A 16,645-nucleotide genomic window follows, 5' to 3' on the forward strand; every position below is an offset into this window, starting at 1 on the left:
CGAATGGTGTGCATAATAAGTATAAATAATTTTATTAGGTTAAGTTTATTAGGTTAAGAAAGAAAAAACAAAAAAAAATGAAAAATTAACTAAAAAGTGTACATCTGCCACTTAAAATGGCAGATAAAGAAGGAACCGTTGACATGGAGATTGAATCCACTGTCTACCCCTCCATATCTACGGGAGCTGGAAAGTCGCTTAAACGCGTTCCCCCCTCGGATGTCTCTTTAGAGGGAGAGTTAAGCCACCTAAACAAGCCCCCCTCAAGAAAATTTGCAAACCTTTCCTCTTCACCCCCTCAATCTCCTGCTCCCGCTTCCGATCAACTCCCGAACTTGCCTCCCAGCCCTACTGTTCCTGATCCCGCTCAACAATCGACCTCGTCCTCCCCCTCAGTTGTTTCCACTCCTCGTGTCAAGGTCTATCCAGAAGATTCACCTGGATTTGGCCCATGGGTTGTTTTCTTCCGGCCCAAACCAAAAGGAAAATCTCTAAATGTCATTCAAATTTCTAAAGATCTGGCAAGATATTATTCCTCCGTGGTCGAAATTAGAAAGGTTAGACCGAACAAACTGCGTGTTGTCGTGGTTAATCGGAAGTACGCTAACGATATTGTTGTCGACAATCGTTTTGTAATAGAATATCGCGTATATGTGCCCTGCCATAACGTAGAAATTGCGGGGGTGATTACAGAAACGGGTCTGACGAGCGAAATAATAAAAGAGGGAGATGGCAGATTTAAACAGCTCCCTTTGAAGCAAATTAAAATTTTGGACTGCCAGCAACATGGAAAAGTTTCCCAGAATGGGGAAGAAAAAAAATTCACGCCGTCCGACTCGTTTCGAGTAACTTTTGCTGGTTCCGCCCTCCCTGACTACGTAATGGTGGATAAATTAAGGCTTCCAGTGCGACTCTTCGTGCCAAAGCCCATGACTTGCAACAAATGCAAGTCAGTTGGCCATACAGCAGACTATTGCGCCAACAAGGAGCGCTGTGCCACTTGCGGAGAGCAACATGAGGGGAAATCCTGCAGTGCGACTGAGCATAAATGTCCATATTGCGGGGGATCCCCACACGAGCTCTCAGCTTGTGAAACTTATAAGAGTCGCTGGGATAAACAGAAGCGCTCTTTGAAGGAACGCTCGAAGCGCACTTTTGCGGAAATTTTGAAGGGCGCTTCTCCACCGGCTCAAGAACAACAACCAATCAACACACAAAATGCCTTCGCCACGTTACCCGTTGACGAAATGGAAGCGGACACAGCTAACGGGGGCACACCGTTCATTTTCCAAGGGAATCCCCGGCGCAAAAATGTGACCACTCCCAAAGTTCAAGGACAAGTCCATCCGGTGATAACCCCTGTTAGCTTGCCTAAAAAATCGAGTGCAGCGGACAAGCAAAATCAGGTTCCTCCTGGCTTCCGTGGCAATAGTTCACCTTCGAACGACCCAGCACTCGAGGGGACATCAAAAACCCCAACTGTCCCTATTTTTCCGTCCAGCTCAACTTCCAAATCGGGATTTATAAAGTTATCTGACCTTTTGGATCAAATCTTCAAGTGTTTTAATGTTTCCGACTCCATCAGAACCATTGTCATCTCAATGCTTCCAGTATTAAAGACAATTTTACAGCAACTGATGCAAACATGGCCCCTCCTTGCAATGATTATCTCTCTTGATGTCTAATTCAAATAGAGAGGTTGGAGATTTCACTGTTTTACAGTGGAGTTGTCGTAGTCTAATCCCTAAATTGGATACATTCAAATTTTTAATTCATGAACTTATTAATTGTGATGTTTTTGCTCTGTCCGAAACATGGCTTTCTTCGCGAGATGATCTCTTTTTCCATGATTTCAATATTATACGCTTGGACCGTGATGACAGATACGGAGGGGTGCTATTGGGGATCAATAAGTGCCACTCATTTTTTCGAATTGACCTTCCACCTATTGGAGGGATTGAAGTTGTTGCTTGTCATGCAAACATCAGAGGAAAAGACCTCTGTATTGTCAGCTGGTATTGGCCTCCGAGAGCTGCGGTTAGCCGCAAGCAACTTGTTGACATGTGCTCACTCCTTCCTGAGCCACGATTGATCTTGGGAGACTTCAACTCTCACGGAACTGCCTGGGGAGAACAGTACGACGACAGTCGTTCATCGTTGATATATGACCTTTGTAACAGCTTCAATATGACCGTTTTGAATACTGGGGAAACAACACGTGTTCCTAAACCTCCTGCTAACCCAAGTGCTCTTGACCTTTCGCTTTGCTCGAATTAACTATCGTTAGATTGCAAGTGGAATGTAATCCAGGACCCCAACGGTAGTGATCACTTGCCAATCAAAATTTACATCACCATTGGGTCTAATTCTTCTGAATCTATAAACATGGCATATGACCTCACAAGACACATTGACTGGAAAAAATATGCGGACGCGATTACTCTAGCCATCAATTCCAGAGATGGTTTACCTCCATTGGAGGAGTATAACTTCATTTCTCGTTTGATCTATGACAGCGCGGTTCGCGCTCAAACGAAAACCATCCCAGGCTCCACTATTCGTCGAAGGTCTCCCAATCCATGGTGGGATAGCCAATGTTCCAAGCTTTATCGGGATAAATCGAACGCATTCAAAGCTTCTCGGAAACGTGGAACCATTGAAAATTTTCAATCGTATTTGGACCTTGAAAATCAATTTAAAAACTTGATCAAAGGGAAAAAACGTGCTTATTGGCGAAATTTCGTGGGAGGTTTGTCACGAGAAACGTCAATGAAAAAATTATGGAAAGTGGCTCGAAACATGAGAAATCGCTCTTCAACGAATGAAAGCGACGAATATTCACATCGATGGATTTTCAATTTTGCACGGAAGGTTTGTCCTGATTCCGCTCCTGTGCAAAAAATTGTTCGAGATATACCTCAAGATAGGTGCGATCTTGATTCCGAGTTTTCGATGATAGAATTCTCCCTTGCTCTCCTTTCTTGTAACAATTCGGCTCCAGGAACGGATAGAATTAAGTTCAACTTGTTGAAAAACCTCCCTGATGTGGCGAAACATCGCTTGTTGAATTTATTCAATCGGTTCATGGAGCATAATATTGTTCCAGATAATTGGAGGCAAGTAAGAGTTATAGCTATTCAAAAACCCGGAAGGCCCGCAAAACAAAATTGCAGCCTACACAAAATTGCAGCCTAAGACAACTTGCAGATGATGGAGTGGTGTCGGTCGTAGGATCAAACGAATCCGACCTGCAAGGACCCTTACAAGATACTTTGAACAATTTTTCAACCTGGGCCATTGGGCTAGGGATCGAATTCTCCACGGAGAAAACAGAGATGGTGGTTTTTTCTAGGAAGCATAGACAAGCAAAACCAAAGCTTCAAATTTTGGGTAAACCGATCACTCATGCTATGTCATTCAAGTATCTTGGGGTCTGGTTCGACTCCAAATGTACTTGGGGGCCCATATTAGGTATCTGAGTAAAAAATGTCAACAAAGAATAAACTTTCTCCGTACAATTACCGGCACCTGGTGGGGAGCCCATCCCGAAGATCTTATAATGTTGTATCGAACAACAAATCTCTCAGTGATGGAGTATGGCAGTTTCTGTTTTCAATCAGCTGCCAAAACACACCTCATTAAACTCGAGCGAATTCAGTATCTTTGTCTCCGTATTGCGTTGGGATGTATGCCCTCAACGCATACCATGAGCCTCGAAGTTTTGGCAGGCGTACTCCCACTAAAAGATCGCTTCAATTTATTATCTCTTCGGTTCCTCATCCGGTGTAAGGTTATGAACCCATTGGTGATCGGAAATTTTGAGCAACTGAGCGAGCTAAATTTTGACGTGGGACTACGTCTAACCGGAATATATGGAGGGTAAAATGAAAACCTAAACACAGAACATGCAGGAAAAAATGAAAGATTTCGAATGCTTATAGCTCGAACATTTCGTACTGGATAGGAGAGATGTTTGCATCACTTGATAGGGAATATTTCTACGCATCTATCGCAACTAACAAAATGTTGTTTTTCATTAGATAAACAATTGAATAACTGTAAAATATTAGGCGTTATCTAAACGCCCTAGCTGCATCGTTTTGATTGGCCCGATTTACGGTTTCCCTAACACAGCCATCAAAACCAAGCAGCCATGGGGAAATCGGCATTGCAAATACATGAAAGTAGGGGGACTTTTGTTCTCATCGAAAAATGTTCCCTAACACAGACTTTAAAACCAAGCAGCGAAATCGGCATTGCAAACACACGAAAGAGCCTAGAGGCGAGTGAACTGAAAAGTTTAAACCCTCTTAAAGCCAAGAAGAAGAAAAAGAACACACGAAAGTAGGGGGACCTTTTGTTCGCACCGAAATGTGTTCCCTAATATAGATTTCTAAACCAAGGTTCCTGGAGAAATCGGTATTTCAAATTCATGCAAGTCGGGGGTATTTTTGTTCCGACTGGAATGTGTTTCCCTAACACAGACTTCAAATCCATGAAGCGTGGGGTAATCGGCATTGCGAATTCATACAAATCGGGAGTATTTTTGTTCCGATTGAATTGTGTTTCCCTAACACAGACTTCAAAACCGAGGTTTCTGGGGAAATCGGCTCTGCAAATAAATGCAAACTGCGAGTACTTTTGTCCTCGCTTGCCTTTGTGCAGAGTGGAATATGTCTGTCCTAACATGATCTTCTAAACTTAGGAACCTGGGAAAATCGTGCAGCCACTAGAAGCGAATGAACTTCCCAGTTCCAAGCAAATTCGAGATTCGAGAAGTATGTACACTTTTGGGATGTAAACTTCAGAGGGAAATGTAAAATAAAATAATCGTTTGATAATTTTTTTTTGCCTTTATTGGAAAGATTTTCAGCCTTAGGCTGGTTCATCAAACGTTTGATAATTCTTCCGTACATATATTTTGTTCTAGTCATCATACCAAACGTAAAAGGTCCGTCATTAAATTTACTTGTAACGAAGAACAATCAATCACAATAAATGAATTGACTTTACACGGCATTTGTTCATTTTTTTCACTCACAGAGCAAATATATTGAACTCAATTGAATTTGGAAACTGTTTCATTCAATCAAGAATTTAATCAATACAAACAAATGATTGCTAAGCTAAGGTAGTTCCACGTGAACCTTGCGGTTATATCATAGATATAACCCACTCATTTTTTCATTCTGGATTTATGAGCTCATATCATGAATTCATCTCCATGCAGGTTGATCCTTCTTCGTATATTCCCAATCGTGTTTGTTTCCCTGACTACATCAATTCCTCTGTACATTTTGATCTGTTCATGAAGGAGAAAATCCATGATATTCCAGATTACCTTCTATCGGGGATCGTTCCTACGATCTTCAATGCAAAGTATTGGCGTATCAATTGTGATAATATGTACTTTACTGATGGGTCCTCTATGAATGAGTCCATAGGATTTGGAGTGTTCAACGTATTTTTTAGCACCTCACACAGTCTTCAGTATCCTTGCTCAGTATATATTGCTGAATAGGCAGCAATACACTGGGCGCTGGACAGCGTCGCCTCACGACCTGTTGAACACTATTACATTGTAACGGATAGTCTTAGCTCTGTCGAAGCTATCCGTTCAGTGAGGCCGGAAAAGCACTCACCGTACTTCCTTGAGAGAAGACGAGAAATGTTTAGTGCTTTAACCAGGCGCTGTTATGTCATTACCTTTATCTGGGTCCCTTCACATTGCTCAATTCCGGGTAATGAGAGGGCTGACTCATTAGCAAAGGTAGGTGCAATTGAAGGCGAAATTTATCAGCGTCAAATCGCCTTCAATGAATTTTATTCTTTAGTTCGTAAAAATACCATCGTTAACTGGCAACGCAAATGGAACGAAGATGAATTGGGCCGGTGGCTCCACTCAATTATCCCTAAGGTTTGCCTTAAACCATGGTTCAAAAGTCTGGACTTGAGTCGGGACTTTATTCGCACCTTCTCCCGACTCATGTCCAATCACTGTTCGTTAAACGCGCTACTCTTTCGTTTTGATCTTGCCGACAGCAATATCTGTGTCTGTGGCCAAGGTTACCACGACATCGAACACGTTGTTTGGTCGTGCGAGGAGTATCTTGTTGCCAGATCGAATTTAGAAAACTCTCTTCGGGCTAGAGGGCTGCCTTCCTTCCAATGTGCCGGTGAGAGATGTGTTGGCTGGTTTAGACCTTGATTACATGTCCCAAATATATGTCTTCCTAAAAGTTATCGATCTTCGTGTCTGATTGTCCTTATATCCTTATATCCTCCTTTTCCTTTTCCTTCGCGAGAAATCATATCCCTTCTTATTAACAATAGAATAAGGTGAAATGTAAATACATATTAGATATAAGATAGGCTTAAGAATTGAGTGTAATGAATGTGAGTGTGAATGTGAGAGTGAACATTGTCAACATATCCTTTATTCCTTCCTTTTCCTGAAGAAAATATGTCACCCTTCTAAACTCGAGTAGACCGCGAGTAATCGGTTTTCTACACCATTAACATTAGAATTAAGGAAAAATGTTTATATGTACTTGTAACAATACAGTCAGGAGTTTGGCTCCTTTAAACTTATGTAACTGAGCCTGTAAAAATAAACGATTTAATAAAAAAAAATATTAGGTTGCGGAATAAGTTCATAGCGTTTTTATATTTTTTTTTACAACGATTTGTTTGCTCTTTGGCAAAGGGTAAGTATTCAATCGAAAGAACTCTTTCTACTCTAAAAACCTGTGTTAATTGAATTTTGAGTGTTTTTTAGTTTTTTAGTAATTTTGAAGCCTAGAAATGGAATATGAAAGAGCCAAAATTAAACATTTTTCGACACCTACTCTTCTTTGCTTTTCATTGAGGTCAAAAAGCTGCCGAAGTTGATCGGAACATTTGCGACGTGTGTGGAGAAGGTCTACAGCACGAAAATGGATTGCAAAGTTGAAAAATGGCGACTTTGACACCCTTTCTGAATTCGATGAAGAATGGCTCAAATCACTTTTGAAGTAGAACAATCGCCAAATCAGTCGTGAATTGATGTAAAAAATTAACTGCGGCGAATATATAATTGATAAACTTATTGATATAATAATTGTTTTTTGTTTAGAAAAAAGGTACACTACAAATTTATTCCCCGTCCCTATATTAGGAATCGATTTTACAAAACATTCCACAAAGATGCAAAGCGTTAATAGAGAAAAGAGAGTTTATATTATAAAAATTAAAAACAATTTTGTGAAAAATATGCGAAGTTACATTAGTTTATACACGATTGGTTACATATGTTTTGATATGTATGATCTTACACAATCTTATTTTGTTTGCCCTGAGCTACCTCAATCCTCGTATTTCCTATTATTTAACTCATTGATAAGAATTTTCAAATAGGTTGAGACTAGTAACCGAACTGAACAGATATCCTTCTCTCCCCTAGGCCATCGCCATTCCGTTCAAACGCTAGAATCTCAGCATCTGATAATCTTGGTAAATCATTTTATTTACCCACGACATCATTCCCTCTGATAATATAGGCCACGCACTAGAAGCACACGTGATAATTTATCATCAACCTTCTAAATGCTCTGTTTTCTTTCCGTATCTCACCAGGGCTTGGAGCATCTGATGCACAGTCTTGGCCTCGGTGGGTTAGACTTTGTGCCATCTCACACGCTGGATGAGCATCGGCCGGAAGGTTTCAAAACTCAAGATATTGTGATTCCCTTCACCGCTTCCGATGCGGACGGAGAAGACAAGGTCACCGTTTCTTTCACTACCATCGATGAGAATCCTGATGACTCACCAGAACCACCGAAGTACACAACGTTGACCAGCACGGATCTCCCGGCAAGCACAGTGGGATCCACACAACAGCCTAGTAGATCGACGGAATCCCATCGCAATCATGGCCCTCACCAAGATGCAATCGTAACCAGTTCGGATCAAATCCGTAATTTAAACGAGGTGTTGGGATCAGACAAGAATGATAACAACACTATATCCAGCCACTCGACCGATGACGAGACAGAAGATGATAACACGGGCAACAAGTGGCACAACGAGATATGGCAGGAAATTATATTCAAAGAGATTCACGATCCACATCATCGTCATCTACGACGGGACGGTAAGGAATTGCACAGCCCTTCTTAGTTTAGTCCATAAATTAAGAGTGTTTTCGTTGGAAGTATATGAGTGTGTATGTTTGTGATCTTGACTAAGTCACTGGAAAAGAGTCCGATCTATTAGTGTAAACACTAAACTGGGCATTCCCCCACGCACGGTGCATTCACTCCTAAACAAGTGAACGTATCTTGCAGAATAAAGCACAATATGCGTTGTCCACGTTTGTGGAGACGTGCACTGCATACCTGAAATGGGCGAATCCGTTTGTGCCGATGCCAGATGTAATGACATTATATTCTAGCAAAAAGCCATTTTTTCGCTATCTTAAATCTGACAAAGCTCTCGCTATTATGTGCTTCAGTGCACCTCATTAACATTGCAAAAATGCATCTCATCAAAGCGCAAATCAGGTGGCACTATCCCTCCAGGGGTCGCCGTCACACGCACCGAGCTGAACTCTGCGACGGGTAAATTGCCCATCGAGCGCACTGTTCGGAAGCTGGGGATGACTAACAAAACAAACGAAACAGGTTATGTGATTTGCTTGACGGAATTATCTCGTTTGTGCAGAGATCATCGGCGTGATAAAGTGTAATGAACGCTTCCAGTGGCAGCGGCGTTATTTTGTTTGATAATTCTATTCTTGGAACCGTAGGACGATGTTTGTGCAACGCGTGTCTCTGAGCTTGTTGGAAGAAGATAACTTTCAGGAGTAGGAGAGATTCTTTCCTGTTAGTTTCAAATTATTTTGTAAGAAACTATTATAATATATGGATTGAATAAGGTTGGACTTCAAGACTTTATTTAACATAGTTCCGGTTCAGGTCTAATATGCAACGTTTTGTTCTACCAACTTGTTGCCATTTCGAACGTAAAAGAGGGAAAATTTACCACATGAAAGAGGTGACAATCTTCGAAGAACATTCCAGTCGTCATGTTGATTGGGGAGTGAAGAGATCTTTTCAACACCTTTTACTACACCCGTGGCACCGCATGCCTCCCTAAACCGGAATTTCATCGACTCATCACCAAAGTCGCGTTGTGTTTGCCGCGCACTTGTCGTTTAGTACACCGTATTGATCTCATCTCGATCCTGGAATGAAGCTGTCACTATCGCCTCGTCTAACGTTTTATCTATAAGTTTTTTGAACGCAGAACTCTTAATCGCTGAATCTTTCTCAAGTTCAAATAGGCTGAATGCTCAGTTTTAAAATTTATTTTTTACCTTCTGATTTTCGATGGTAAGACAGATTCACTTCATATTTCTCATGGCTGAATGTATGGGAAAAATCGATCCTAAAATTTCAAAAAGTTATCTCATACAAAATGTTCACCACCTCGAAGAAATATCCTATGCAAAAATTCAGCTCAATCGGACTTACGGGAGAGTGGCGCAAAATAATCAAAGTTGGGTTTTTTTAAAAATCGAAAAATCATGTTTTTCGAAAAAAAATATGCCAAATGTCTTAAAATTGCATGGAACTTCGAGATCTACTATCATCACGAAAAAAAAATGTTTTGTCAAAAATCAACACTCTGGGACTTCAGCGACTTGGGTACCACATTGAAATTTGATGAATGATGAAATTTTTGCGTCAAACGATTTCGGTACTTCATAACAATTTTTTATATTGAAGAAAATAATATAAATATAAATATGCGCCGTTTTGTTCGCAAACTTGTTGCCATTTAGAAGGCGACTTCATTATACACCCCCCCCCCCCCTCCTAATAAACCCCCCTCCCTCCTTATTTGCAAAAAACTCAGACAGCCAGTTTTCGCAAGCCTCTTTTGAGGCCAACTTAGTATCACCAAGAGCGTTTTGCATGGACCGGAAGAGATGATAATCACTTGGAGCCAGGTCCGGACTATACGGTGGGTGCAATAGGACATCCCATCTGCTCACAGTAGAGAACCGAGTTGAGGGTCTGGCCATAGTTGAGCAGCTCATAGTGGATGATTCCCTTCCAATCCCACCAAACACACAGTAAAACCTTCCTGGCCGTCAATCCGGGCTTGGCGATGGTTTGGGCCGGCTCACCGCGCTTCGACCACGACTTTTTTCGCTCTAGGTTGTCGTACGTGATCCACTTTTCATCACCAGTCACCATCTTCTTCAAAAATGGGTCGAGTTCGTTTCGTTTCAGCAGTGCATCGCTGGCGTTGATTCGGTCTAAACGATTTTTTGCGTCAACTCGTGTGGCACCCATACATCCAGCTTTTTTTGGAATCCAATCTTCTGCAAATGGTTCCAAAGGGTTTTATGGTCTATACCCAGTTCTTGGCCAATCGAGCGAGTGCTCAAATACCGGTCTACTTGGATGATTTCAACGATTTTATCGGTTTTCACGACGATACCAGTACGGGGTGTATCTTCGACAGCCACTACACCAGAGCGAAATCGATCAAACCAACGTTGTGCTGTGCGAATCGTTACAGTATCGGGTCCATAAACTACACGAATTTTTTCGGCCGCCTTCGTTGCAGTACTACCTGCGAGAGTAAAAACGTAAAATATGGCGAATTTCTTGTTTGGTGGACGCGCTATAACTTGTTTGGATCTTTGACGCGCTATAACTTGAGACTGAAAAGGACAATCACAACACTGTCAAAACGACACTTGTAGCACAGATTGTCGTCTTTAAATAGCCGTATAATAAGACCCGATGCAATAAGTACAACACAAGTAGTGTTGCCACATATTGACAATATACGAAATTTCTTTTTACCCAACCCAATATGTGCAAGCTGCGAGTACTTTTGTACTCGCTTATCATAGTTGTGCAGGATGGAAACCAAGAGAAGAAATTTGATTTTGGACACCCACATTCAAAATCCGGCGTGGTCAGCTGCTACAATCGCGAAATCGCGACCGTGTATGATATGCCATGAACGTTCATCTGTTTTTTTTTATGGACGCGTCGTAGTTGAGCTTACGATCGGAAGCTGAGGTTGAAGATATCAATACAATTAAGGCAAATCCGGGACTTTCGGACTACGAGATCGTCAAATAAACACAACTGTAACCAAAGTACCATCCAGGGAATCCGTATGTCAGAATCTTAACGTAATATCCGTGCCTGCAAGTAACCAAACAGGACACTGAAGTAAAATCTGGTGGCGAAACGCGCATGAAAGTTGTACAATAAGGCTTTGACAAAGTACGATGGAGGCGTGCTGATGGATGATGAAACGTACATAAAGATGTATTTTGGACAGCTCCAAGACCTGAACTTATATGAGGCCACTGTCAGAGGAGATATCCCCAGCAAATTGAAGTTCGTTTTCGCTGATAGATTTCCCAGGAGGTTCTTGATTTGGCAAGGGATTTGCATTGTCAAGCGGAAATTAACACGTTCGACGCCCAATGCGCCGTTTTTGAGATTTCTCGCGAGGCTCAACTTGCCGATGAATTATTAAATGAACAAACTTAGTTTGTAGACAACTTTTACATGATCTTGTGAAATTTTATTCTATTTGAAGACGAATTGAATATAATAGCACATGTCAAAGTCATATTATGCGGGTTTCGCAAAAAAACTCTAGCGCAAACCATCCGTACTATAAATTGATAAAAAGTATAGTATAAACATTATATTAATATGGTTATGATTTAATTATTTTTCTGCATATCCTATAGTTACATTTAAGTGCCTATTCTGTCAAATTCCTTTTGAAAATCCTATTCAATTTGAACGAGGAAAGTGTCACCCATATCTGGGTGACGGGGCGTCGAAAGTGTTAAAGGAGGGTGCCGAAGTAACTCAGGATGCTGCAGACACCAAGAGATCGTGGAATAAAATGGCTGCTGAGGTTGACCAAGATGAGAGGGTCTAAATATTGATGGATGGGATCCGAAGAAAAGAATGAAAATTTATCAAATCTGTGACAGAATAATTTTTCTTTTTTTTTTTCAACCAATCCCGAGATATATATGGTTTTGTAACTACGGTTTATAAATGACCTTTAGACTAGCCATTCATTTTTCAATGTACCCCAGTATCGTAAAACAATTCTACAGTTTTAAGAAATTTACCTTTCCTGTATTCACTTGAATCATATAAACTTTTAAAACTATTTTGCATCTCATCAGTTTATGTTGAAAAATTATAATAATTTCAAATCATTACCTGCAACTTCAGTAGCAGATCTATTGACAACAAGACGAATAAATGTTTGAATGGTCTGGTGAAAAGCTGTCATGACATGGGTATCCAAATAAATTGTATAGCACAACGGAACATTTGTGGTGGGAAATAGGAAAAATCCACTTCATAGAAGGTACAAGGGAAAAGAAACGTGTGTTATCGTGTTTAAGCAATTCAGCATAACGTTAACCGACTAAATCGCAAATAATCGTTCTACATGAACTATGTTAATTTGAAAATATGTATAAACACACATACACAAAGCGAGGCTTTAAATATTGATTGTAGATATCCATTCAAAAACCATTTATTGGGAATAATACCTAAGGAATAAATGTTTCTTTCTCTTTCATCAAAATACGGTACAATTTGATGAAAAGAAGAGACAATCAAAAATGGTGGAAAAACGTTCAATACGGTACCTAATTTATGAATGAACATGCAGATTCCATCGAGTAATCCAAGGTGGAGGTTTCGACGGCGTTGGAGAGTTTTTCCTTATTCCAATTCACGCTCAAACAGCGTTTTGGAGGATGGCATCGGATTGTTTAGGGTAAATTGCGGCTGTAATCCCCGGGTATAACCGTAAGCAAGTGTTTGTTGAAAGAGATTGGATTGGAATGGGCAAAAAAACAAAACTCCCGTGGTTGAAGTCCTTTCCAGCGAACATATTTCAGAAACGATGCATAACGTCTAAAATACTGATAATTAACAATATTACCAAAACGGCACTGCTAAAAATTACTATTTTCTTAACTGGAATAATGCTCCTTGGCTTTCATAAATCATGTTGATGTAAAAACAAGAAAAAATGAACACAACACGGTTCCAAAATATATATTTTGTTAAGGCACATGTGGCGTTAGCCTGACGGGGCCAGGAGTCCAATATTTTGACAATTTTTGTCTTACAACTATGTTAGTAATATGTAACCGATTACTCGCGGTTGGCTCGAGGTTAGTATTACAAGTGTTCTCATAATTGGTATGTTGCAGTCTTCGATGCTCTGTACGTGTGCCCGACACGGGATACTTCCTATTGGGATGCAGCTGACCATTAATCAGCAACGCCCCCCTAGTTGCACAACACGGTTGTTATCTACAAACAAATTCTAAAATTGAATGCACTCTTAGTCAGAGTGATACGAGATACCATAAATTTAGTTGCATTTCGCTTATATAGGGGGAAAAGATATCATTCCAAGGTACCATGGGCTACCGGATAAGACATCATGAAACAGAGCTTCATATCACATTTTGAATGTTATCTCCCATCTGCGCAATAATTGTATCTCGAATATATACAAATAATTACTACAAATCCGTTCACTCTAAACTGCTTTCCATCACTCCAGAACGCCGCAAGTCCTGCCTCTCGCCCATGTCCATCGTTCATCTGATTTTGGAAGAGCCAACGAATCCAGATCAAGTGCTGCGTCAAAATTTCAACTATAATCTAGACCCGTTGAATCGGTATCGTCGCGCGCTATCGGACCAACATGGTTATGATGAGTTGGAGCAGGAAGTGGAAGAAATCATGGCGGCAAGAATAAAAATTACACCGAACACGTTTAAAGACTTGTGTCCCGCGCTGTTGGCACAGATCGATCAGAGGGCTTGCAATCAAAAGTTTCAGCTGGGAGATCAACCCCACGTGGAGAAGAAATTGTTCTCCTATGGTAGGATTGTCGTCATCTGAACCCACGTCCTGCGAACTAATGAGTCTTCATTTCAGCTTGGGTGTATGCTACTTTCTGCGTCCTGATAATTTCCATCTGTGGTCTCGCTGGAGTTGCTGTCGTTCCTTTGGTGAAATCGGTTGCGTACGATGAGATTCTACGGTTTCTGGTAGCTCTTGCCGTGGGAACTTTATGTGGGGACGCCCTAATGGTAAGCTCATGATTGTATCAAAAACTTCAGTATGATACATAATTAGTCATATTTTCAGCACTTATTACCTCATGCCTTAATATCCCACGTCGATCACGACGCTGCGATCGACTCATCAAATGATGGCAAACACTCCCACGAGGATGAACCCGTTTGGTTATGTTTCTGTGCTTTCCTCAGCGCCTTGTCCATGTATACCTTGGAAACCGTTCTTCCAATGCTCAGATCCGACGAGGATGGCGCTCATCATCATGGTCACTCCCACGGGCGAGCAAAGGTAGCCCCTGCACCTGAGCCAGAATTTGATCAAAAGCGAAGGAATACAAATATAATCGATGACATCGAGATGGACCTACAGGAAAACAAACGGAAAGAACTGAACACTATGTTGGAGAAGAAGAAACTACAGAGCAAACCGATGAGTCCATTGGCGTTCATGGTTGTGGTTGGAGATGGTCTGCACAACGTAACCGATGGTTTGGCCATCGGAGCAGCGTTCGCTGCGGATCCTGTAACAGGAATGGCAACCTCACTGGCCATTCTGTGTCACGAGCTGCCACACGAACTGGGAGATTTCGCGTTGCTTTTGCAAACTGGCGTCAGCATAAAACGAGCAATGATGCTCAATGTCGTTTCTTCCATTTTAAGCTTCATTGGTAATTATGACATTCTTTAAGCCGGAACCATATTGAGCGAATGGCAAATTGTGATGTTTTGCAGGAATGTTTGCCGGGCTACTGGTAACCGGTCTGCACGAATCAGTAGTACGATGGATCTACGCAGGGACGGCTGGTACGTTTCTGTATATTGCCCTGGCGGATCTCGTGCCGGAAATGAACCGCGATCTTGGCGATTCCGGCCCGGATATGAAGCCAAGTAGAAAGTTAAGAATTATTTTTACTCAAATCAGCGGAATGTTTATAGGAGGAATGATTATGGTGGCCATTGCGCTCAACGAGGACCACTTGAGATTGTTATTCGAATAAATTGTTTAATTGTTGTTTGTATGCGTACCTAATGTTGAGAAAAAATCCTTGGAACAAGATTTTATTGTTAAAACACATGTTATTGTTTTTATCAAACGAAACCCATAGTCGTCATCAAAAGACTCGACGAAAATGCGACGAATCTGTTGAACTGTAATGGACAGAAATCGAAGACGAATCAAAACATGCGCAAGCAAAGCAGCTATAGAAAATTAACTGAACCGTCTAAATGGCCGAACGTGTCAACATAAGTGGGAGACATGAGTACCAGCATAACACAACAAAAAAACCAGAAATCGAATATGAGTAATCCACGGAAATTCAAAATTCGCTATGTTTTTTTGAAAGGACTCCGCATGATGCGTTCTAGAGTCTTTTAACATATATTCACTTTCTATACCCGGTCATGATATGATACATAAATAACTACCTAGCAAGCAAAAATCCGCATGTGCGTCTGCTTGTTATCTGTCGAATCATGAGAAACCCATTTTCCAACCTTCAGAATCTTTTCCCTAGCTTGTAAACGACGGTGAACGGTTGATTGATCAACAATTAATTGTTCTGCGAGATTTTATTGAGTTTGGCCATAGTTTTCGACCAATACAGTTTGTAATTTGGTGTCTTCAAACACTTTCAGTGATTTTCCACGTTTTCGTTAGCGTTTTTCGATAGCAAAAATTAATTAGGTAACCGCTACGCTATGCCTTACATAGCTGGTCCATCTAATGTTACTTTATTTTAAACTATTTTGTATGTGTAGCAATAACGAAAGCCACAGAAATAATTGCCTTTTTTGACATAGAACCACTTCTTTCAGCAATGATGTCAAATCAGAGAACGGGACTCTTTTTTTCAAATAGAAGTTACAAATGCAGCGATCGTTCTATGGGCAGTGTGGATTACGAACCCTGATTGCAAGCTCCACCCGTTTTCAATTCATTGAATATAAACAAACTAGTGGTAAATCCATTTTTTGATAAATATTTCACGATTTATCAGTCATCCAGCTAGATAACACGCGGCAACAAGGTTTTCCAAATGGTCTTTCACAAGGTCGAAAGTTCAGGTTCTTTTAAAAATTGACCTTTTCAAGACTAGAGGAGAAAGAACTGAGGAATTTGGAAGCCTCTATAATTAAAACCATGATCATCATTATTCAAGTCACAGTCTCGCTCCAGCTAGTAGATAGCATTATTTCTCAATGCTGATGTCAGACACAAATGTTTTTCCGATACAAAGGAAGAGAGATTCTGGTAAGTAGTGTTTCTTTGTTTTCGCAGCACATCATTTCTGCATCTGTATTGCGATGTGAGTTTAAAATTTCGAAACTTTAATACCTCTAAAGGCGCGTCCACATTATGCCGAATGATGCCGATCGGCCTGTACCAGGCGGCATATTCGGTTCGTTATGTAATGTGGACGCCCCATCGGGTACACGAAGCCGAAGCCCCATCGGATGCACGAACACACGAAGCACAATGTCGTCAAC

The 16,645-nt window shown here is 40.9% G+C and overlaps 1 protein-coding gene across 1 annotated transcript in view; it reads left to right on the top strand.

Annotated features, from left to right (window-relative positions):
* Positions 1-15,167, top strand: part of LOC129770116 (zinc transporter ZIP10) — a 31,915-nt gene extending 16,748 nt beyond the window's left edge. The window contains exons 2-6 of the mRNA XM_055772752.1: positions 7,615-8,131; positions 13,633-13,956; positions 14,013-14,167; positions 14,226-14,823; positions 14,888-15,167. Coding sequence (XP_055628727.1) covers positions 7,615-8,131; positions 13,633-13,956; positions 14,013-14,167; positions 14,226-14,823; positions 14,888-15,153 — 1,860 coding nt within the window. The 3' untranslated portion in view covers positions 15,154-15,167. The remainder of the gene's footprint in view (positions 1-7,614; positions 8,132-13,632; positions 13,957-14,012; positions 14,168-14,225; positions 14,824-14,887) is intronic.
* Positions 15,168-16,645: the final 1,478 nt, after the last annotated feature.

Source organism: Toxorhynchites rutilus, chromosome 2, assembly GCF_029784135.1.
Source record: "Toxorhynchites rutilus septentrionalis strain SRP chromosome 2, ASM2978413v1, whole genome shotgun sequence".
Classification (NCBI taxonomy): domain Eukaryota; kingdom Metazoa; phylum Arthropoda; class Insecta; order Diptera; family Culicidae; genus Toxorhynchites; species Toxorhynchites rutilus.